At 35.6% G+C, this 26,089-nt stretch overlaps 1 protein-coding gene across 5 annotated transcripts in view; it reads left to right on the plus strand.

Moving 5' to 3' along the window:
• The window catches only part of LOC129806845 (hemicentin-1), a 687,416-nt gene that overhangs the window by 645,226 nt on the left and 16,101 nt on the right, over positions 1 to 26,089 (plus strand). For all 5 annotated transcript variants that reach the window (XM_055855638.1, XM_055855639.1, XM_055855636.1 and 2 more), the window contains 4 exons: positions 19,520 to 20,552; positions 22,042 to 22,738; positions 23,733 to 24,180; positions 24,249 to 24,632. In XM_055855638.1, the coding sequence (XP_055711613.1) occupies positions 19,520 to 20,552; positions 22,042 to 22,738; positions 23,733 to 24,180; positions 24,249 to 24,632 (2,562 nt within the window). The remainder of the gene's footprint in view (positions 1 to 19,519; positions 20,553 to 22,041; positions 22,739 to 23,732; positions 24,181 to 24,248; positions 24,633 to 26,089) is intronic.

Genomic DNA, 26,089 nt, shown 5'->3' on the forward strand with positions numbered 1-26,089 from the left:
TAATGAATCTTCGAAAATCTCTACTCTTTCCGTACAGAAGTAGATCTTGAAAAATTCGAAAATCTATTTGAAGATCCAAAAAAGAGACTTTCTTACTTATTAATACTTTCACAAGTTGGCAGAAGTTACATCCTGTTCGAATTTCAAAGTGCTATAGTGTCAAAATGTGACGGTCTTCACATTGTTGTGAGGAAAAAAACAGAACAACGACGTTTACTGTTCTTGCCCCAGTATTTAATCACTTCACAATCACTGAGTAACTCTTTTGCGATCTTCTTAGTGAGATATTTGATAAAATTTTCCCCACCTTGCTCGAAAATTTATTATGAAAATTCGAAATTAAATTTGAATTCTTCGAACTTCAACGACTTTTTGTGCAAATATAGTTCCATTTACCTTTTATCCAAGACACTATTGGAGAATCAAAATCTACTTCTATTTGAGCCCACTAATGATTTGTTTCTGATCTAGTTTTCCCGTTAGAATCCCTCCAAGTGTGACTCGGCTAAAATAGATAGTCTAGACAACTCTTCGAAATAACTATTTCGAATTAAAATGTCCTTGTTTAAAAATGGGCTTTAAGAGCTTTAACCGAGACACTTGAAGGTTATTGTTTACGATAAAACATCTTGGTATCAAAATAGGGCCAAAGTCATTTGAACTCTGCTGCAATATCTTCTGTCTTGTTACAGATACTGTTATTCAGGGCCAGTATTTCCATGAAAATTTACATTGTACACGAAGTAAATGTTATTGTTGCACAAAAGTTTCCCTGGGAAATGTGAATTCTCCGTTGTAATTTGGCAATGATGAAAAGGGATATGAAAATAGTATGAGATATAAGCTTTCAGAAATACTAAAAGAGACTTGTTATTACATATATATCTCTCTCTGTTGAAAATATTAATGCAATTAATTTTGCAATTAAACTTGAGAATGTTTGTTTTCACATTCCTCTCCAGCACTTATTGCCCTTGCATCCCAAATGCACTTCTATCCTGCTTCTATCTCACTGAATTGTTAGTATAAGAGAAAAAGTATCGAATGTATCACCAGTGGAGCTTTGAATTTTAAGCACAAGTGTCCTGCGTGGGAGGAAATGCTTTGCATTTGGATGACAAAATTAATTGGTAATGCTATTTATTGTGCTTGTGGAAATGGGAAGGGGGGGGGGGTTAGAGTTCTATCTGGGATAAAAAATTGCGCACAGAGGATACGCCACAATATGTGGGTACTGGTTGAGTGGATTAACCATGAGAGACACTGTGGTATAATTATAAAAGGAGATGGAATACTCTTTTGCCAGCGGACATGGTTATACCCGGGAAATTAAAAGGCAGGAAAAAGGGATTTTCCGGCAATATGAGTGTGTGTGGATGGTGTTCATTCTCTTCTGCCCTAGTGAAATGAGCGGGATTTCCGCACATGAATATCCCTCAACACCAGTTCTCCGGGAGTGAGGGGTTGAATATGGAAAATGAATAAGGAGGATGTTTCTCATTTTCTAACACATAAACTTTTACCAACGCGCGAGCTTGTCATCTTTCCACACTTTTTTTTATCCTACCCCAACCACTCTCCTGTGTAACCCAACTCTCTCTGCCCCACTGTTTTCCCAGCATTAATTTTATGCACAGACCTTCAGACACTTGGGGTTTGAGAAGAGGAAAATTTTGCTTTTCCTGGCAAATTAGACAACGCCAACATGACAACGACTAACAGAGGCAGGAAATGAAATTATATTCAAGACTCCATCCTCGTCTTTTTTTTTTCATTCCTAATTTTGGTCGTACAAGAGCTTTCCCTGACTCTCTTTCCAGTAGCCACCCACCCCAAGGGTGAATATTTACTTCAAAGTGTTGTACACCAAACTTGGAGGCGGGGAAGTTGAAGGATAGAACTTTATTCTAGTTGTTCAAAGAGCAGTGTTGCGTACCCAAAGAAGGATAAAACAATTCTAAAAGGATTGCAATTCACATACTAACTTTTCTGCTCGTAGTATAAAGAAATATCAATTGTACAACTCCTGGATATTGAGATAATGCGGCACGACATTTGGTACATAGGAACTAGAAGTGACAGGAAAAATTCCGAAAGGACCAAGATTCTGAAAGCCAAAATTCCGAAAGTCATAATTCCGAAAGCCAAAACACTAAAAGCCAAAATCCCGAATATCAGAATTCCGAAAACTGAAATCCCGAAAGGGCCAAGATTCCGAAAAGTCTAGAGTTCCGAAAGTTAAAATGTTGAAAGCCAAAATCCCGAAAGGGATGAAATTTCCCCGCTACCTTTAATGCCAGAAAATGTGAGGGGACTTTTAAAAAATTCGAAATTGGGACACTTACATCATAGAACTACCGATCTTCCACTTTTATCAATGTTAAGATGCTTAGGGGAGACCGGGGTACAATTAGCCAGGGATAGAAGTAGACAGTGGATTTTTCTCGTTTTCCTTAAAATGTACATTAAGCAAGGTATTTTTTAAATAGAAGTAGGAACACATCCCCATATTCCCAGAAATATTTATAAGTCTGATCCTGTTATCCTACAATTTAGAAGCATTTTTATAAAAAGGATAGGGTAAAGTGGTAAAAGTTGGACAGTGGTACAAATTGGACAATGGTACAATTTAGACAGGGCTTTTCGTCCTGATAAATTCAATACTTCATTTTTTTGTATATTTTTAATGCTTTAGTTTTATAATTTAGTTTCTTGTGCTTAATAACAAATTTTGTACTGTATTTATCAAGAAAAAATCCATGTCCAACTTGTACCGGCGAATTGTCCAACTTGTAACACTAATTCCAAATTATGTCACTTTACCCTATAAAATTGTAATTTTGATGTTACAGTTTTTGGCCCAGCATTTGGTTTTCTAAATTGTTAGTCAAGACAACAACACATTTTTCGAGAAGCTATTTTAAAGAAAATTAAGTTGCATTCTATGTAAGGGCATCTGGATTTATACTAAAGGTGAAACAGTTAAAGATATACTCCTGGAGTTTCTGAGATTATTACAAAAAAAAATCATAAAAATATTTTTGGTTCACTTTCGAAAATGGCTTAGAGATATTCGAAATGGTCTTTAAAGTTTTTTGAATCAATATTGCAATGAAATAAAAGATGTTGTCGAAGGTAAATTATTAATTTTAGCACAGAACTGTACTAAACAGAGAGGTTATTGACATTTTCATAAATCTAAAGATCGCTTTCGAAATCCAAAAAAAAGACAATTTTACTTCTTAATAAATCTTTTGCTCGTATAATTTTTGTTAGAATTCGAAGTATCATGATTGTCAACATTATCAATCTCAACTTTGTTGCATGATAAATATTTTTTCTATTTTATCCCATATAGTTTGAAGCGAATTAAAATACTTTTATTATGGTTTTCCAAAAAGACGATAAACTACAATGAATAGAGAAATTTCGTATAGAGAAATGAATGCAAAAACAGATGAAGTTGGAAAACTTACATCGAATAAATTTGGAAGAACTCATCCTAACTTTAAACAATAAACGTTAATAGTTCGAAATAATTTCGAAATTGAAATTCGACTCCAAATTCGATATCAGACATCAAGTGCTACAAAAACTCAAGCGTACATAACCTTTATTCTAGTCAAGAAAGAAATATGAAGCTGTCAAAAATAGCAGGGACTAAAATATTTCAGAAATACGAATATTTAATTAGACATGGACAAATGTTTAAAAACAAGCTTTTCATAGAGTATTTTAATTTTTTTTCGTCCCTCTTTAAACAAATTTCACATAAAAAAATTTCAACTCTATAATTTTTTATTGCATAATACTACCTAATTAGTTTATTTTATTTCAATGCATCAGAGAATGAGAAATGTCTGCAATTTCGTGTGCTTTGTCCTGAAAGCTCTTTTTACAGCCACTCTCGTCCATTTGAGTCATCCCAAAGTAAAAACCCCTCTGTTACGATGGATGGTGCTTAATTTAAAAAATACATAATTTCTGGGTGGAAAAGGCGAACATCCGTGTCCCACAGAGGGTATATACGGAATGGATGACATTTGGTGCCTTGGTGCGGTGGTGACAAAAGGAAATGACCGCGACAGAGGGAAAAATTAATGCAAATTGCAAAATGGTTTAGTTAAAGCAGTTGTTCCGTGTCCAGTTAAAAATGTCATTAAAAACCTTTGGGATGGTTATAGTTAGTAAGAATTGGAATGAGTCAGACAACTTTTTTTTTATCTTTTTTTTTTTGTCTTCTCGAGCCTTCTCAGAGAGTTGGAAGATTAAAATCCGGCAGTGATTAACACGAGCACAATCATCGTGTCGCTTTTATTTGCTTGTGCCACTTTTTCTCATTACATGACTCTTATATTCAATTTCCAGCATTTTTCGTGGGCTTTTTTCTTTCTTGTGTTGCCCTCCCAACTTGATGTGGCAGTTTAAGACATTTACAAGAATAAACAGTTAATTTTTTTCTTGTCTTTCGTCATGTCTTGTGTTTAACATCAAAGGGCATGGCGTTGAACTTATAAGTTAAAAGAAATTGGAACTGGAGGAATGAACTTGGGTATAATCATGAAATGGATTTGATATATCAGGGGGGCAAGAGGCTCATCTGGTGGATGCATTAAGGAAAAATATGGGCTGGAAAGATTGAAGCGGAAAATACACGCAAATACCAAGGCATTAAGTGCCTTTTCGTCTTTATAGCCTTAAAAATTATATCTGCAAAATAGTCATATGTTGAGTGCAAATAACTGCGGGAAAGTCTTGCAATCGGCAGCAATATTATGCCGCCCACTCAACATTTCCATGCGCTGAAAATTGGATGGCAACGCTAAAAGCACTGCAAGATCTAGAGTTCGATAAATTGCACCAAATTGCAACTTGCTATTACTCCATTTTGCTGATCTATATCTCCTCTCTTTCTCAATTTTCTCCTATTGACTCAATGTACATTTTCCTGCCCATTTTACTCCAGCCAATTTTTCCAACATCACTGGAAAAATCTTTCTTTTCCCAAAACCCATCAAAATGCCATAAGATAGAAATTGTTCATCTCTAAAACTAAATTGAATTCCATTGAAATTTTAATTATATACATACAATAATGCTCCCATATCCTTTTTCACACACGATAAATACAGTGCATTTTGGATTAAATGTTTCCCCCTACACTGAAAATGCATTCATTCAGAAATGACCAAAAATGTTTCCCATGAAAATTAAATGTCCAATAGCATTTCTATATGACAATAAACGGTACTTTCCAAATGAAGAATTTTCAATACATGAAAATAATCGTATTATAAATATAAATTTCATTTGAAAATTCCTTGGAACACTTTGAATAATAGTTTAAAATTCCCCTATCACAATAATTATAATTTGTTGTTTAAGCATTCACAAACCAACTTTCAAGTGGGCATTCAAAGTTTTAAACTTACTCCGAATACATATGAAAATTCATCAAAAAGATAGAATGAATTTAAACTGCAAGTCTGAATGAAAAAGTTCAAAAATCATACTTAATGTATAGGGAAAGTGTGCCAAATTTCGGCCACCTTCTAATTTCGGCCACTTTGAGTGTAATTTCAGCCATGGAAATAAATTAATTAAAATTATGTAAGTAATCTTCGAATAGTCAGTGAATTCATTTCGATTTTAAATATTTATTCATTTTAGGATGTATTAACACAAAGACCGTTAAATTTTAGGTATAATTTAAATTTGAATTGCGTTGTAAAAACTCAGTCTGGAAAGAGTCTTACGAAAAATGTGACAGATCGATTGTGTTTCTAGCAGTCTTGTGATTTATGGTGAAGTGCAGAAGGTTTTCCTTTGGTTTTTTTTTCATGAAAATTGATTAGTTTTCATTAAAGATTGTTTCTGTTTATGTTAATAGTGAATCAATCTTTAAATTTCTAGTAATATTTCCCAGCTGGATCCTGTATTTCGCGTAAAAAAGTATATACTTTGTGAGCGTCTCTCCGGTGAGGTAATGTTGTCTATTTCGGCAACATCTTTTCATTAAATCGCTTTTCATTAAATTTCGGCAGTCATTAAATCGCTCGAAAACTGACCGAATCGCAGATGGCACACATGGAAAATTGCTCGAATTGTCTGTAATACGATTCAGAAAACAATTAATACGAACAGTAATATCTTACTCATCGTATTACTCCACTAGAGTGCACTCTGCACTCTTTCTAACACACGCATTTTTCAACTTAAAATTGTGCACACTATAGACTATAGACCTTTCGTTCAGTTTTTTTTTCTTGATTTTAATACTAATCTTATATGAGACACTGTCATCAAGCTAAAACGGTATTTACCCAAAAAAAAGCTAGGGGAAAACACACAAGCTTCGGACAATTCAATTTTTTCCTATGTTCTTAATGGATTTTACACAAAGCTCTTTTCCGGAAACTTGAGGCATTGGATCAGCTATTAAAATTATAATACTAGAACAGGCCAAATTAATTTTACGCACATTGAAACAAAAATTAATTATACGAAGCTTCAATCTTCCAACGCAGCGCACTTTCCCCTATTCAGATTCATGAGAACGTTTTTGTTCGCCTGTCTAAATTAATAAAAATCGGCTTAGGAATAGATCAAAGAACACAATTTTCACAATTTAAAAAAATGAGTTTCTAAAGAATCACAGCTAAAGAAAAGAATTAGTGTTTTCCAGTCTTGAAAAGATAACTACCCCTAACGAACCCAGAATGAGTTTATCTCCTTGATTCTCAAGACTATAAATTCAATCTAAAACAACAAAAGATTAAATCCATCGAATTGAGATAAGAATTGAGAGAAAACACATAATTTTAAATATTTTTGTAAATAAAATTCATTCTAAAAGTCAATTGAAGATAAATTGTGGTAAATAGCCCATTTAATCCTATGCAATTAATGCTACTCCTAATAAATGGCTATTTTTCTATAATTATATCGATAGTTTAGTCGTACATTATAAAACTATTGTAGTTTTCGGTATTTGTTGGAATGGTTCATGTATTGAAAACTTGACCACGAACAGCACAATCAATAATTTATTTTTGTACTACAAAGAATTCATTTGTTTAAATGTTATTTCGAAATACGGATGCGTTTAGAAATACACTCCACTGTAAACCTTAAGTATACTATTGGGTACTGATTCTTTTAGTTCTCTCTCCCCTTGTGGTTTGATCCTGAGGTAAAATCCCCCTGCTATCTATTATAATCCCTCCAAGTGTGTCTTGGCTAAAACAGTCAAGCACGTTTTCTTACATACTTCGAAACACTGTCAAATTATATACGAAAGTTTTTCTTTTCAACTCGTTATAAAGCTTATTGACTACTGAATCTCAAAAGTACAGATTTTCGAAAATATTTCACACATAAGGAAATTTACTAGGGGAAAGTGCCCATGCTTGATACCATTGGAAGCTTCGTAATGACTAAATTTTTCCTATGTTTTGCAATAAACGTGAAATCGCAATATATTTTAAAAACTGGCCACTCCCCCATAGTTTTCAAAATATGGTTGCGATGAGTCACATAAATATTGTAAAAGATAGAAAATTTAGTCATTACGAAGCTTCCAATGGTATCAAGCATGGGCACTCTTTTCCTAATGAAATTTTATCAGCGGAAAATGGAACTCTATTTCTGTTCGAATTTTGTCATCGAATGTGAAAATGTAAAATCTTGTAAAATTCTAGATCTCTTCAGAACATCATAATTTTGTACAAGCACTGCTACGTAGCCCTAATATCGAAAAATCAATTTTCAAAATTTCGATATTGATTCACAGTTTGATTTTTATTCCCCAACAGTGTCTTGACTAAAAGATAAATGGAAGTGCATTCGCACAAAATGTTGTTACTATTCGAAAAATTTAAATTTAATTTCGAATTTTTAAACTAAATATTCGAGCAAGTTTGTTAAAATGAATAAAGGTGGTCAGAGTTACTCAGTGATTACGAAGTGATTTAATAATGAGATTGGAATAATAAATGTAGCTAGTTTTGTTTTTTCCTCACAAAACAAGTGAAAACCGATACATTTTAACACTCTAGCACTTCGAAATTCGGACAGGAAATATTTCATCCACCTGGCGGAGTTATAAAGAAGTAAGAATGTCTCTTTCTGACTTTACAAATAGATCTTCGAATTGTTCAAACTCTACTTGTGAACGGTATGAATGGGAGATTTCTATTTCGAAAGGAAGATTTCGAAATAGATTTCTACAGGCAGAACGCAAATTTTTCATTAAGCTGACCAATTAAAAGCCAGACAAAAATCAAACGAAGAAGTAATGTGAATATGTAATCCCATCAAATGTTTTTTAGAATAACGTGAAAGGAACCCCTCCTTGAACAACCTTTAAAAAAAATCTCATCCAACTACAAATCTTCAAGACTTTGTCGAATTAAACTTGAAATTGCACTAAAAGTTCTTATATGAGATAGTGCTTGGTAAGAAAAGAGCCAAAGAAGAAGTCGAGGAATAAAGTTAGCAAAACACCTTTTGAGTTTCCTCAAGTTCTTACCACCAGAGATTTTGCTCCATCCGACTGTACCCCATCAAGGGAGATGTTGAGGAATAAAAAAAAGAGAACATTGCCCTGCTTTATTTCTTGCCTTTCGTCGTTATCAACATCTCTCACTTCATCTTCAGCTCAACTTCTGGGCACTTCCTCGCGCGTCCCACTTGGTCGTTTTCTTGAAACATGAATCTCCAATTTTATTGCCACAATGGCGAATGGCTCGATGGCAAGAAGTACAAAAAAAAGCACAGAAAGGCAGCGTACATTAATGCTTTGCGAAAAGTGGCTGGGATGTTGTTGCTCAGAGTGTACAAGAGAGTGGAGGTTCCATGGCACAAGACACAGTTCATTGCACTCCCCAGAACTCGAATCTCTGGCACAAACAAGAAGCCATTGGAGTTGCGACTTAAAGCGCCAAAGTAGAACGCGCCGAGATCAACGGTGTTTGGGGAGCAGCAACAATATAATGACGATGACGGAGATACTGGTTGTGCTTGGGCAAAATGGCCATTTTGAAACCGTGGGCTGCTGGAGAGGACAGGAGGTGGGATGCAAGTCTTATGCTGCACCACAAATCCGAAGAGAATGCAATTTTCTCTCTGTTGAGCGAGATATTAACAAGAGAAAAAAAAAGCAACGAAGGAGTGTGCTCCAACAATGGCTATGAACTATTAATTAAAATCATTCATCCGTCGCACGTGGCATGATTTTTCTGACGACTGACACAAGTGGCAGAGTGCACTAAATCAGCTGCAAAAGCTCAAGGAGGAATAGGGTATTTTAGAAGTGAAAAGAGCCTTTTGTATCCCATAATCTTACAAATTCTTGAGGTATTATTAATTAAAATATCACAATAGGTAGATAATCTGTGTTATTTCCTATATAATTTCTCAAAAGAGCCATTTATAAACGAGTATTAAACATTTAGTACATGTGCTAAATTTAGTACATGTTACCAATTGAGGTTAGAACAATTCAGTGATTGTGAAAACTGCTCTCTCTTGGAGTTCGAGCAGTTAAAATTAGTTTCAGGAGATGCACTTCTTAAAAAAACAACAAAAATGACATTGAAACTTTTAGTACATTTTTTAAATATTTCTACTAATCATTCTACTAATAAAGGAATTCGGCCAATAACTTGATGCAATAGAGAAAATTAGAGAATAAACGAGGAGAAGAACCAGGTCGAAATTCCGTATTTTCTATATTGCATCACATAATCTACTAATCATCGTAATGCGTAAGAATTACAATTCACTTTAGTACAAATTGAAAACACATCTAAGAATCTTCTAAAACAATTACGAAAGGATATTCATTCTTTAATATCGATAAATGGGAGTAGAATTCATGCATCTGAATCATTCCATAGACTTTTGATTAGTTTTTGTATAGAATTCTAGTACATGAGTATTAAATGCGTAACTTCATAGGACCGATAAAGCTAGGTGGTAACACAAAATTTAAATAACAGCCCAAAACACTAAATATGAATGTTTAACGTATTATATAGTCATTCCATGACTTATATTACGTTAACAACAATGTAAAAAATATAGGAATAACGAGAATTATTTAGAACAGCAAAATTTAGACAATTTAAAGGGAAATAAACTAATAGTCATCATTTTGAAATAAATCCATTTTTTCTGTTAATACTCGTCTATCAAAAAATCCAGCTTAAATGCGGAAAATTAGAGCCCAATGTGTCCAGAGATATTTTAGTACAAATATTATAAATTTAGTACATAAAGTATTTCTTTTAAACTTTTAAATTTACTTATAATTCTTAGTTGTCAATGATGTCCTACTATTACCTCAGTATTATGTACTATCATACAGTACCAGTGTTTTTATACAACTTTTAGCACCTTTGTACTAAATTCTCTTAAAATGCATATCAATTAAAGAAAATGGGAAAATGGGAAAATGGTTTCCTTGAATATGAATTTTCCACCTAATACCTTAATACCCAAAATAGCTTGAATTATTTGAATAAGGACGATCAGCACAGCATATAGGGTTCTTGTACTAAGAAAAGCCCGTCTATAAGAAAACCTTCATTGTACTTCTAATTAACTTCCGAGAATACAGTGATGTCTTGAGCAAAGATTTACCACAATCAACAATGGTTTTTCTCCCTTAATCGAAATGAAACAATGAGTGGGATTTACATTGAGAAAAAAAAAACTTCCTGAGATTCCCAGCTCTTGAAAATGGCTTTTTTTCCCAGTGTAACCTGGCTGGCCAGAAGAGTGAGAAAGAGCTCAAGTGGGAAGTCATGGGTGGAAGACAAAAAAAAAAGGGCCAAATGATGCTGGAAAGAACGTGTGCTCGGGCCCCTTGAACAAATATTGACAAGACGACGTGTTTGAACTCATTTATGTAAATGAATCAGCAAAAGACCACAAAAGCCGCAGAAGCCAAAAAGTAAAAACGGGCAGCAACTCCGGATTCGAAGGCGACCAATTCGGTCTCCATTCGATACGCTCTACCGGTCACTTTGGCGACCATCAGAGCTCGCGCGGGAACGTTGATTCTGGATAGCCCACGAGAAATCCATCAAATGATGTGGCTATTTTGCCATCGAGAAATTCGTGCATAGAACCTCACACTTTTAATCTCATTTTTTTAGGTCACTTTTATTCCGTTCTTCAATAGTGTTGATTCTGTGAGCTAAACTTTAGTACGGAATTTTCATTGGAGCTTATACAAAAAAAATATTTTTAACAAAAAAATATGACAAGTAGAGTTTATTTTTAATTAAACTCAACAGAAACATTTTGTCTGAATGTTATTCTGTATGGAAACAATCACTGAATTAACTTCTCACAATTTCATTATGCTAATGTGTTCTCAATTTAAAACAGATTTTTTTTTAAAGTTTGTCAATAGCATACAATCGCAGGAGATAATGCTTCTCTTGCAGCAAAATGCATGTTCTAGGAAAATCATTTGGAATATTACCAAGAAAATCAAATGCTCTCAGATACATCAATAATGGGGAACTTTTGAAGCATATCAGAAAATTAGTGATTAGATTAAACCCGAGGCAGATGATTCAGTCAATGTAATTAATTTACACACTACATTCTCTCCTAAAGCGATGCTTTCGACATGAACTTCCACATGGATTTCATGTAATATCTCTAATGGATTTTTTTTCCTCATCAATTTCTCACCGAGTACACACACAAAAAAAAGAGAGAAGCCCAACTAGAAACTATTGGACTACATTTCGATGGGACTAATTACGCAGAGAGGGCACGATTCTTTTGGGGCATCATTCAGTAAGAGATTGAGAATTAGGATCACCCAGAAAAAAATACTAAAGCTCCGCGCGGTTGATGAAGATGAATTGTAAATGAAGAAATAAACCAATTACAGGCCAGTAGATGTCGATGAAAAGAATTCACCAATCATGATGCACGAAGATGAGGCCCTAATATGTGATCTAATGACTTAACAAGTTTTCTAAAATTACATCTTTCGAATTTTCTGAAATGACGCGAATGCAAGAGAAAAAAAAACAACCCAGGATCAGAGCAATGAAGGTTCTTGGAAGTATACCAAAGGTAGAAAAAAACCCACGGATATTTTCCACACGCGATGGTCATTAGATTCTTCTGCAGAGAAACGACTAACACGTGAAACCCATTTTTCTTGAACCAGGATCAAAAACTTGTGTATGTTGAAGGGCAAAATCTCACCCCACAAATCATCCAACGACAGAGATTTATCAGTGATTCCTCATAAACTCATTAGATTTTTTTTTGTACGAGTGTGAGACTTGATGTGTCTCAACCCACCTCCCATTGTCGTGATGTAGATGGGCTGTTTTTTCTACCAACCGAGAATGTGCTCAAGAACAAATTTTCCACATCTCTGATTATCTCCCATGAGAGGATGATGATGTACCAAATTGTCACTTGCCTCACAAATCCATCAGTTTGATCTCTGAAAGCCCCAACTCCATCATTCACTGAGATTGAATACTTTATCCACTTTAGTGGCTTCTTCCAGGGTTGTGTCTATTCATTACCGAGCTTCTAACCGGATTGAGCTTTTTCTCTAGATAATATCAAATAAATCATGTTCTTGTAGAGTTATCAAGTAGACAATTGCAAAGATGCAATGATAAATTCAATATCCGGCTCGAAGGACCAAAAGATATCTTGTGGAATCTTGATAACGAAACCACTACAAAAATTCTGATGATCTGCCGTAGATCCTAAAGAAAGCGTACTTACGGAGAAGACAAAGAGATTGCTTATGGCAGAGCTTTTACCTTGAATAGATGAGTTTTGGTATTGAAATACTGCCCTATGGCTCCGTCACACCTTTCAGATCAGAAAAAATTCATTAAATCTAAATTCACATCCCTTCCTTAAACGTTTTGAATATGTATAGGGCGAAAGGAATACCTATTGACACTTTAAGAGCTCGTGTCAAGATCTATTGACACCTTACTCTTACCATACACAAGTAGATCTTGAAAGATTCGAAAATCCATTTAAAAAGCCACAAAAAGACATTCTTACTTCTTGATAATTCCGCAAGGTGGCTGAAGTACATCCTGTTCGAATTTCGAAGTGCTCAAGTGTCAAAATGTGACGGTCTTCACATTGTTGTAGGGAAAAAACAGAACAACAGTTCTTGTCGCATTATTTAATCACTCCATAATCATTGAGTAACTCTTTTGCCAGCTTCATAGTGTGATATTTGATAAATTTTCCCCACCTTTTTCGAAAATTCAGTATGAAAATTCGAAATTGAATTTGAATTGTACCATTTGGGATATGAAATTCGAGGATCTCTATAGGAATAGGTAGGGGAATGTAGGCATAGTTCGCACAGAGTGAACCTTCAAACGATGCAAATTTTCTCTTTGTTTGCAAAGAGCTGGCTTACCATTCCTCATCTTGTTTCATGAGCTTAATAATGATCTGTCTTATGGCTAAGAAATGACGAACTAGCTCTTTGCAAATTAAGAGAAAATTTGCGTTGTTTGAAGGTTCACTCTGTGCGAACCATGCCAACATTCCCCTATACTACAGAAAAAAACGTCATACTGGGTGTAAACACAAGTAGATTTTGATTCTCCAATAGTGTCTTGGATAAAAGGTAAATGGAACTCCATTTAAACAAAAAGTTGTTGATTTTCTAAGAATTCAAATTCAATTTCGAATTGTCACAGAAAATTTTCGAACAAGGTGGGGAAAATTTATCAAATATCACACTAAAAAACTGGCAAAAAAGTTACACAGTGATTATGGAGTGATTAAATAATGGGACAAGAACAGTAAGCATCGCTGTTCTGTTTTTTTTCCTCACAAGTGTGAAGGAACGACCCATTTTCACACTTGAGCACTTCGAAATTCGAACAGGATGTATCTCAGCCACCTTGCGGAATTATCAAGAAGTAAGAAAGTATCTTTTTTGGATCTTCAAAGAGATTTTCAAATGGCTTTTCTCTTTACCAAACTCTACTTCTGTACGGAAAGATTACGTACATTTTATTAGATATATTAAATAAATTTGAACATTTTGGTGTCAATAGGGGTTGCCTGTCGGAGAGGTGTTCCTTCGACCCTATCCCATTATTTCGCGCTCTAAATTCGGTTGAGCTAAATTTATTTTATTATGATATTTAAAAGAAGAAGAAGAAGAAGATTGCGAAAAAGTAAGATAGACATATGCAGAACTGATAAGAAAGAAAGGGATATGAATTTTGACTTCATGAAATTTTCTTGATCTAAAAGGTGTGCCATAGGCACTAGTGTCCTAATGACTACTTCCTTGCTCTCTCAACTGACAGACCAACTTCGAATAGAACTCTCAGAAGCTTTCTCCTAGATACCAAACTTAGAATGGATAACCCTCAATAAAACACCCGGATCGAAGACCAAATTTCCTCCAGACGCGAATTTCAATCCAACAACTTCATTTTGCTAAATCTACTCTCACCAATTTTCCAGAATTCTTCTTCTTTCTCATTTTAACATCAAAAAAATTCCTTCAACTCACAGTAAGGCTATCTACAGTAGAGTTCCTCAAATTTGAACAATATTTTCGAAAACGTAACGGAATTCATGTAAAATTCACTTTTCCTAAATTAAGGAAAATAACTTTAGAGAACTTTATCAATTTAATTTTTTTGTTAAATAGGCGGAATTTTTTAAAGAATTAAATCTAATACGACAATATAGAGGAAACACCAGAGAAAAATAGTTCTAATTCAGACTCCATGCAAATTTCTTTTACATAACCTCATATTTACATTTTGAATGCAACCGTCGTTTAAATTTCAGGAATTCGACTGTATGTTCGAACTCGAAAATTTTAAATTAAAAGTTCTCCCGATACATTAGCTTAGCCCATTGTAGTCAATCCTAAATACACAAAGGAGAACTTTTCTCAATCAAAAAAACAATCAAATTAATACAATGCACCTGAAAAGTTATGATTCCGGCTCTGAGGACAAAAATGCTAACAGTTATTTTAATAAGGCTCGAAGGACCAAAACTTCAACTATACAAAAAAAATCAAGCCATGAGAGGTTATGATTTGAACTTTTATCTGAGCTTTCTCTTATGCAAAATGTAGACAATTGAAAAAATCCAATAGTATACATACATATTTACATGTTAGATAGTGCTCCATCAAGAAAATGATCAATCACATGAGATAAGAAGTGCAACCGCACAGTTTTTTTTCACCGTACCCATTCTCTTCATCAGAAACGAAGAGAGAAACACTATAAAATTATTTACGAGGCATGTGATGAAAAATGACTTTGGCCAAGAGGAGAAAAATGACGATGGAGAAAAAGTGTACCCGCAATAGATGTTTTGTATATTGAGAGAAAAATTTCACCATCTCACTACATTAAATTAATATCCTATTCCCGTGTGTTGATGATACTCCGGGAATTTTATGGAGAAGTGAATCCGGGAATATATCCATGTTGGAAAAATTGCCTAAAAAAATTTTATTCAGCCTCAAACTTCCACAATCGCCAGGGAAAAAAGCATCTTTTTTTATATTTATTTATCTCTCGAGTCATGAAACACTGAGCAGCAGTTCGTAAACCCCATTGACTTCTCAAAACATAATAAATTCTATCCCCGGACATCTTGACTTCTTCACCAAAGGCCTGGGCCTATAGTGGCAGCATCCAAAGGGAACACACACGGTGATTCGAGGGGATTAATTGCTTGAGAAAAGAATTGACGTGTTTATTTGTAGTTTAAGAAAAGTGAAGAAAAAGCAGAACATCGTTCGAAATTAACTCTCGAAAGAGGAAATCTCAATTGTTGATCATCTCTTTTTTGCTATATAGCAATCTATTTTCACGTCTAAATGAGAAAATTCACAGTGCCAGAAGAACATTAACATACGCTCCCATTCACTATGCCAATATGCATTTTCCTCTTCGTAGACTCTCTCAAAAGGGGCATTCAAATACGTATTAATTTGTGGTAAAACTCACGCAAGATTATAAAAGTCTCTTTTTTCTTATTCCCATATAAATGAAAGCTAATAAAAAAACAATTGAAAAAAGAAAAATATTGCAGCTAATTAGATGCAACTCATTAAACTAGTTCTTAGAAACTCACTAAGAAAAGAATTGCTACATCTGATTAAATGAGCACTAAAATCGATCAACTTATTTTTTTTCTTCTTTTAAAAGCATATCCCTCTCCTGAAGAGTTACTTCTAAGGAATAAGCAGAAGAATAGTAGGAAGCAAAGAAATAGTAGAAAATATTCAAATTCTGCTAGAATGTATCAGCTTTGTATGATACGTAATAAAACGGCTCTATGTAGAGTTAAGAGTATTCTAGCAGTTGGCTATAGTTTTTTGCAATAATTTTAATCATTTCACCCTCATTATTATTTAGAGTCGAGAAAATTTAGTACGCTAAATACATTTTAAAAATAATTGCAATACTTGTTCTCAGAAGATTATGCTTCATAGAAAAATTCTAGCAGTTTACTGAAAAAAAAACAATCTCTTAATTTTAATGTTTGTTTTGATCATAATTACGCAGAATCGTGGAAGCTTGTCAGATGAAGAGTTTTTAAAGCTGATTTAAATACACGATCTTTTATTACAATCCAGTCGCAAAAATTCTAGCAGTTTGCTCATTTTTTGCAATAAGTCTAATACTTACGCCCTTATCAATATTAGGGTCCTGAATATCTATAACTTTAAATGGATTTTGAAAATAATTGCGATACTTATTCTATGTTATCTATTATTCGTCAAAAATTTCTAGCAGTTTGCTAAAACAAAATCGGTGAATTTATTGCTTATTCTGTTATAATTACATCAAATTGCGGAAATGCATTTATTCTAGAGGATTATGAAGGTCATTTTAATACTCGCACTTCCATTACAATGCAGCCATAAAAATTCTAGCAGTTTCCCTGAATTTTGACATTTGAGGTTAATTTAAACGAAAATATTTTGATTCAAAATTTACTTTTTGAAATAAAAATTCCCCATATTGATATGATATAGTCTACTTTCACAACATCAAATATAAATACAACATTGACCTCAATTCTGAGATCAAGATCAAGAAAATTTCAAGATTTTGGTATTCTGAAATCAAAAAATCAAGACCAAGATGTCAAATCTGTCAAATGTCTTGGAATCTTGAAATCCAAGACACAAACCATGTGGATATCAAGATTTGCAATTCCGGAACCAATATTTCTAGATTTCAAGACGTCAAATTTCTTGTTTTCTTGAAATAATTCAAAGAACCTCTCGGAGGTGCTTGGAATTTTCAAGACTTGTAATTTAATCGAAATGGTACGTATTTCTAGATTTACACCACCCAGAGAATACCTGCAAAACAATCACATCATGCATAAGCATTTCTTGATTTAGCACAGCTCACAAGTTTGGTTTGCACTTCCTGTAATTTTGTTAATTTATATTACGTTATAATTTTGTTAATTTATATTACGAAATTTCACCAAATTCAACAGAGAAATGAAGATATTTGTCAGAAGTGACGTTTCGTTAAGTGTGGAAAATCATGAAATCTTAGTTCTTAGCTAAGACATTTTAAGTTCCATAATTACTTCGCATCAGAATACGAAATCTTGATTTTGGAAATATTTGACAGCTTGAAATTTCGATCTTAATTTTGGTCTCAGAATTGAGGCCATTGTTCCAGATAACTTCTAGAAGATTTTCGAAATAAAATTGAAAGTCTTCCACATTTTATAATAAGTCGAGACAGACGGGTAAATTATAATAGATTGTAAATTTTGAAGTTTTCCAATTAGTACTGAAGATATTACTGTTCGTATTAATCGCTTTCTGAATCATATTACAGGCAATTCGAGCAATTTTCCATGCGTGCCAACTGTGATTCGGTCAGTTTTCGAGCGAAACGCGAGAGAGGCATGATAAAACACTTGCTATCTTTTTTTGCCATTCTCGCAGTTCAGAAAGTATTAATCTTAATATTAATCTTATATGTGACATGGTCATCAGACTGAACTTCGAAAACATTCATACTTTGCAACACTTCGGAAAAATACAAACATTTTTCGAATTTCTGTTTAAGCCGAGACACACTTGGGGGGATTATAACACACAAATGGTAGATTTTATTCACTAGGAGAAATAATACCACACTGCATGGTTCATTTCGAAATCTGCCAGTTTACGTTTATGTAACCAAAGCAACTTTCGAACACAAATATCAAAAGGAAGTTTCAGAATTTGTCCTTTCTGTTTATGCCAAGACACACTTGGGGGATTGTAACAGACAAAAAGGAATTTTTAACCAAACTGCATGGTAGATTTTGAAATATCCCAGCTTACATTTAAAAATGTTGCAGAACCTTTTCTTTCCCATTTGTCAACCCTTCGCACCAAATTTTCCCATTCTCTGTGTCTTTTGATAAATTGAAAGAATCAGTATCTGCTGTGTTATAAAATGTAAACACAAGAGATCTACATACAATTGAACAAGAAGATGTTCATTGAGTTCGTTCTATTTAACTCTACAAAAATTCCTCACATGGCTGAACTATTTTGGCACTCCTCAATTCAAATGCAAATGGATAGACTGTGAGAGCCATTTTCCACATTCGATATGCCTGGATCAATTGAAAATTGGGTTATTTGACCATCCAAGTGACAATAGACGCACTTCAAAACCGAAAATGCATCTCAAATGCTTCCAAATAGCCAACGAACGATGAGACAATTTAACCCAATGCTTTCAGCTAGGAGCTTTTTGAAAGTGAGATGGGTTAGAAAAAAAACACAAACCACTAATCCACACAAACAAGACTGAGGGATTATGGGGTCTGAAAAGTGCTTACCATGAGAAAGGAAAACCTCATGGGAATAAGCCAGATGAGAGAGGGTGTACTTCCAATAGAAAACCTTCTCAATTGAACCGAATGATGGGGTGGTGCTTAATACACATATATCCGACAGCTTTGAGCTTTACTCTAAAGCGGCGTCGATGGCAAACAGGTAGGATGAATATATGGGAAATGCATACACAGGCCTGCAACTCGAGTGCAGTTGAGTCAAGTGGCAGAGGAAAGCTTAAAAGTGATAGAATGAGTATTTTTGGGGTTTTAACATTCATTTCCAAAGTCACTTCAAGCCTACCCTATACGGGGAATATTTATGAAAAGCTCTCTGCGCTAATTAGGAAAAATGTAGCCCCAAAAATCTCTTGCTTTGAACGATTGGGTTGCTTAAAACAAAAACGTACCGTTTGGATGTGGTTCGGTTAAATTTACGAGCGTAACTTTATGATTTTATGGTTATTATCATAATCCCAATTTATCCAGTACAATACACCAATATCTCCCTAATCAGAGACACATTCTCCTCTGGCAATACCAATCTAATAGTCAGGGACCAATAGTAATTTAGAAAACTCTCTTTCTCTTAATCTTCCCTTGAATATGAACTTCCAAACTAAATACAACTAATCTTTTTCAGACTACCCACGCGTTGAGGTCGGCCCGGAAAATCCACTGCGAGTGGAAAGGGATTCAACGGCAAAACTTGAATGCTTTGTGGATGCCAAACCCAAAGTCAGCACTGTTCGATGGACACGCAATGGACGTTTCATAAGTTCCTCCCTGACCCACACAATTCACCGGGTATCCGTTCAGGATGCCGGAAAGTATGCCTGTTCGGCTGACAATGGTCTTGGACGGAATGGGGAACAAGAAATGAACTTGGATGTCCTGTATCCACCAGTTGTGGTGATTGAATCGAAAACCAGAGAAGCTGAGGAGAGGGAAACTGTAAACATTCGTTGCAATGTCACATCAAATCCACCCCCAGTGACCATTGAGTGGCTGAAAGAGGGAAGCCCTGAGTTTAGATTCAGTGGTGATGTGCTAACATTGAGAGATGTCAAGGCTGAACATGCAGGAACCTACATCTGCCGAGCTGTGAATATCCTCATGCCACATGGAGGAAAGCGTCTGGAGAGAATTGGCAATGCAACAGTTGCTCTTTTGGTACGTCATAGACCGGGAAGGGCATTCATCACACCCAGTAAACCTGTAGTTCATGTTGGAAATGGCGTAACTCTGACATGCAGTGCCAATCCACCCGGATGGCCTGTTCCACAATTTCGCTGGTTCAGGGACATTGAAGGAGAAGTCTCTCCTCAGACAGTCCTTGCCCAGGGATCTCAGTATGTTATCCCAAGAGCTCATCTAGGCAGCGAGGGTAGATATCACTGCCATGCAGCTAATGAACTAGGACATGGTGATATGGCCACCATTGTCCTGGAAGTTCATCAACCACCTCAGTTCTTGGCCAAATTGCAGCAGCACATGACAAAGAGGGTAGGGGACTACAACTACAACGTAACCTGCAGTGCTAAGGGTAAACCAAGGCCGGATATCATTTGGCTGAAGAATGGAAAGGAAATCACACCAGAACCCAATCTCTACGAAGTTATTACGGACCCTGTTGAAGGTCCCAATGGAATGGTCACAGTTCAAAGTACTTTAAAGTAAGTAAAATATCAGGATAACTCAAATATTCTTGCGTTACTACAGCTAAAGGGAAAACGGTTAGCGGTAGTTCTTTCGGTCAAGTTTTTCGAACTACTCCTTAGCACTGTTTTTAAAGGTTAAACAGCTTTTGAGTGCACATTCCTTAACCGATTTGAGTAATTTTGAAAACGCTGGAAAGGTCTTGGAATCCGTCACAGAGAGAAATCCGAAAAAGTTAAAATAACATTACGGAAATGTTAATTTTACCCTGCAGTATTGATCCGAAATCCGTGTAAATATTATGCTTTTTAAGTGTATTAGGGGTTAAAGTTACCCTTCTTTCATGTTGATTTTATCCTTAAAGGGTGTAAAATTAACATTAAAAAATGTTGATATATTTTTACATCCAAAAAGTGTTACAGTTATGACGAAAAAAAGTTAATCGCAGCCTCTTTTTTTCTCAGTGATGAGAAATCTGTACCACTTCCAAACTGTTAAAAGACGTACCAGAGCCAAAAAGCAAACGGTTTGAGATGGCGGCTTTGGGTTACTGAGCTTGAGACACTCAACAAGTCGACTTTCTGATAATTTAAAGTATGACCTTTCTTTTCCTTCTTACCCTGACATGTTTTTTTCATTTAAATAGCTTTACAGAGCACATTAAATGTACAATTTTGAATTCGTTGAAAAGGCCTTGAAATCCATGAAAATCTGTACCTTTTTCAAACAGTAACAAAGGCGGTAATAAATCGGTTATGGGGAATCAGTGGCGCAATAGGCAAGACCGTTGGCTCTTGGGCGGGAAGATTCCCCGAAACGAACTCACAGTTGTGGGTTCGAATCCCGCCCGATGCAAAGATCTGAATGTCTGATTTAAACAATTTTTACATGTAACAATAAAATCATTCACATCACGGGAAGGCGCTCTTGGGCGGTCTACAATGGACTTCGCAGATTCTTCCAACACGGGATCAAAAACAATATAACATAATATAATTACATTGTAACAAAAATATCCCAATACGATTAATAATAATAATAATCGGTTATGAACTTCTGTTTTTGCATACAGGTGCAACTGTATATATGTTGCACACATGAATTATAGCCTTAAAGTGAAAAATCGTTTTTTTTACGGAAACTTCCACATAAAATCGCAACAATATATTAGTCACCACGATTTCGAGCATTCTGAAAATCTCTGACACTATACCACTCATTTTTTTATGAATTATTTCATGAGTTCATTCCCGTAGAATTTTGAGATTTTCGCATAGTATAAGCACCATGATGTTATCGATACCATCATCACATTTCAAAAATACTCCGCCAATTATTCACAGAATATTTCTTTTCATTCCGTGAGAAAAGCATGTGTAATTTGTGTGAAAATTGAGATTTTAATGTCCAGAATTTTAGATTGAGAGATAAAAGAGATTGAATTTAACAAGACTTAATTGTCAGAATTGCGTACAATGATCCCCCCCCCCAATTTTCATTTTATAGATTCCATGGCAGAGTTCGTCCTAATGAGAACCAACTGATCCCAGGTGATCGTGGTCTCTACACGTGTTTGTTTGAAAATGAAGTTAGTACCGCTAACTCCAGCATGCACCTCCGGATTGAGCATGAACCTATAGTGCTGCATCAGTACAACAAGGTGGCCTATGATATTAGGGAAACTGCTGAGGTGGTTTGTAAGGTTCAGGCATATCCTAAGCCTGAATTTCAGTGGCAATTTGCCAATAATCCAGCAACCCTTTCAATGTCTGCTGATGGTCACTATGAGATAAATACAACAACTGATAACAATGATGTCTACACGTCGGTTCTTAAGATTCATAGGCTAGGTCATGAGGATTATGGAGACTATCACTGCCGAGTGGCAAATTCACTCGAAACTATCCGTGTGACAATCAGGCTTCAGCCCAAAGGACCCCCTGAGAAACCCATCAACCTCCAAGCGGCTGATGTTGGACCAAACTATGCCAGTCTCCTCTGGGATCCTGGTTTTGATGGTGGTCTCAGCAATACGAAATTCTTCGTGTCCTACCGCAAAGTAGCCGTTCCCCATGATGACCAAGTAATGGGAGATTGTGGCTCAATGTCCATCAGTTCGTCCGAATGGATGGAATTTGATTGCCATCGTGACATCCCCTGCAGCGTGACACCACTTGAGCAGCACCAGAGCTATGTCTTTAAGGTATGTGCATGGCGTGTGGTTTACATTGCAAGGATGGTGTGTAACATGATACTCACCTAAATCCCACCATTCTCACACTTTAAGTGTCTCCCGGGGTTCATAATCCCTCTCTCCCCCTCAAACTTATTAAGCTTTTTGCCACACAAATCCCACACTCTTTCCTAAAACAATCTCAAGAAGGGGATGGGTTCTCTAACAAATTTGATGATGCAATGCTACTTCCCTAATTTCTTCCTGAAACTTCTCCCAACAAAACTTCTCAATCTCCAAAATTCCCAAAAAGACAAATGAGAAATGTGTATAAAATTGATAGTTGGTCAGAAAAGAGACTGACTGACTGAGAAATTGAACAATGAATCAATTACTCAAACTCTCCCTGCCTCTTTATTTGGACCATTCCAAACAAGGGGTAATTCATTTCGGGGAACTCGAGCCAATCTGGTCAGGGAATCCATGGGGAACATACGGGGAACTCGGGGACCTCACAAGGAACTCAAGAACCTCACAGGGACCTCAGGGAACTCGGGGAACCCAAACATTTTGTCAAAGAACCCACCAGGAACCTGGGAAACCCATACATTTTTCAAGGAACTCACGGAGAACCTGAAGAACCCATACATTTTTCAGGGAACTCTGGGAACTCAACTCATACGCTTTTTAGGGAATTCACAAGGAACCTGGGGAATTCATACATTTTTCCAGGGAAACCGGGGAATCCTGGGAACTCATACATTTGTCAGTGAACTCTCAGGGAAACTTGGGTACCTATACGTTTTTCAAGGAATTCACATCAGGGAATCCATACATTTTTCAGGGAACTCACGGGAAACTCACGGGGGACCCATACATTTTTCCTCAAATTCGAGGATCCCATATATTTTTTCAGGGAACCCTGATTTTTTTTTTTTTTTGGAACCAAGAACACAAGCCACTCTAATTCCTTATGAATCACCCCTTGATTCCAATTCATCTTGGTGTTTTGTTTGAAAAACAGGTGAAAGCACTCAACACTAAAGGAAATTCTGAGTATTCGAACGAAATTGCGACAACGACAAAAGTCAGTAAGATTCCACCACCACTCCATGTCACCTTTGACCCAAATTCCCGTGTCCTTGCCATCAATGTTGGTGCCACGTGCCTCTCGGTCATCGCCATTGTAGAATCCGTCGTCAATGGCGATACCCTCCAACCAGCCTGGCAAATTGTGGACACCATTCCACTCCAAGTGTCCGGAAATGCACCAACCTACAAGGAAACGGTTATTGAACACCTGGTAACCCCAAGACGCAGCACAAGTGGACGATCACTGGGTGCTGGAGGCGGCATGCCCAGTGATGATGACCTCCCACTAGCACTTAGCGATGAGCTTCAACCCAAGGTCCGCGTTAAGTTGTGCCTGCGTCAAAATCATGAACACTGTGGTGACTACACAGAAGCCAAAAGTAAGTAACAAATTAGATTAGCAACTTCGACAGACAATTAACAGCCCAATCACTTAAAATCCAAACAGTCGGACCATCCTACATTGAACAACAAGCTGCCATTGCAACTCCCACATTGATCGCCATCATTGTGTCTTGTGTTGTTTTTGCCCTCTTTGTTGGTCTCTTGCTCATGTTCTGCCGGTGCAAGAGGAACCAATCCAAGAAGAGTGCTGCTGCTAAGGACTACGAAATGGACTCTGTCCGTCCTTCAATTGTTGCCCAACAGAACCAAGCACCACCACCCTACTACCCAGCCAGTGGACTCGAGAACAAGGCCCTTGAGCACTCAATGGATCTCGCTCTGGCCATGGAAGATCAGAAAAATGCAGTTTATGCAACACAAAATGGCTACGGATACCACCCAAATGCTGGACTTCAAGTTCCTGGACACACAATCCCAGGCAATGAATGTAAGTTTCAAAATCAAAAAAAATTTCCTCATTGTAGATTCCTAAAGATATTTACTAATAAAACCATGTGGAAATCCCTTTTGCTAGCAAAACTATAAAATAGAAGTTTTATAGATTTTCTGGATTTTATAGTAAAGCTAGAACACTTAGATTTGAAATTAGATTGGAAGTATTTTTTGCGATTCTGCAAATAATTTTTAAAAGTTAGTACCAAACTCATGATAATTTTATAGCAAATCTGAGGAGACAACATTTGACGAGTACTATAATTTTATAGCAAAACCATAAAAAAGGTATTAAAAGCTTTAAAAATAAAGGGAAAAAATTCAAAAAAAATGCTTAGAATATTTGCAAATATATACAATGATCATTGTTCTTGATTCTGCAGATTAAGAAATCATACCACGAACAAATTTATAGCAAAACATTTTATGAATTAGAGTTCTTAAAAAATATAAGTTGAATATGATCAAAAATACTTGAAAAATACGAGTGTTAGATGAGCTTTTCATAAGATCTGCAAAGGTGCTATAACAGTAGCGGTTTTATAGCAAAAACCGAATATTCGACAGATTACCTTCATTTTATAGCTAAACAATATCTCTGGAAGTAATTTAAAACTAAATTCAAGAATAGAAATCAGTTTGTTTGCAACTAATAAAATCAACAATTCAATTATCCATCTACACTAAAAATTATACACAATGACAATTTTATAGGAAAAGTATAAGGGAGTCTGGGGCAAAAAGTCACAAATCGAGAAATTCAAAATTCAATATCTTCCAAGGTAAAAAAGATAGCGGCTCAAATTTTTTTCTATAGATAGCCTCCATAGACCTTCTTCAATATCGTAAGTTTCTTAGAATTCGAACAAGGAATTTAGAAAATAAAAAATATCGAAATTTTTAGCCCTATTTTTGAAATATTTTCCTTGCAGAAGATAACAATTATTACCTACTTATTTTCCAAAAATAATGCACTGGTGAATATTTTCGAAATAATTTGGATTTTTTGACTACGAATCCGCTATCTATTTAAGAATTTCACAAAAGTTCTTTTCTCCAGAAATCCGTTTATTAAAAATGGCCACTTGGGGTAAAAAGTAACAAAAGGTATAGAGCAAAAAGTAACAAAAAAGCGAAGCAATTTCTGATGTCTCACGGCGAAAAGAAACGTCATTATCACATCTCGCCGCTTGTTGTTTGCATTGGTCAAACGATTTGCAGTCTTTTGTGTGTTTTTTTTTTCTAAAATAGCTTGAAAAGCGGTTTTTTCGTTTTCTCACTTTTCTCGCAGAGAAAACGGTGTTTTACAAAAGTGTAGATGAATAAATTTTCTGTGAAAATATGTCTTCTAGGTATTTTTTCAAATTTGCGGAAGCCAGTAATGAAGCGAATCAAAATATGATAATACCCAATGCCTGATTCTATTTGCCCCAGCATTTTTGAAAATGGTCA

The sequence above is a fragment of the Phlebotomus papatasi genome, chromosome 3 (assembly GCF_024763615.1).
Source record: "Phlebotomus papatasi isolate M1 chromosome 3, Ppap_2.1, whole genome shotgun sequence".
In the NCBI taxonomy this organism is placed as follows: domain Eukaryota; kingdom Metazoa; phylum Arthropoda; class Insecta; order Diptera; family Psychodidae; genus Phlebotomus; species Phlebotomus papatasi.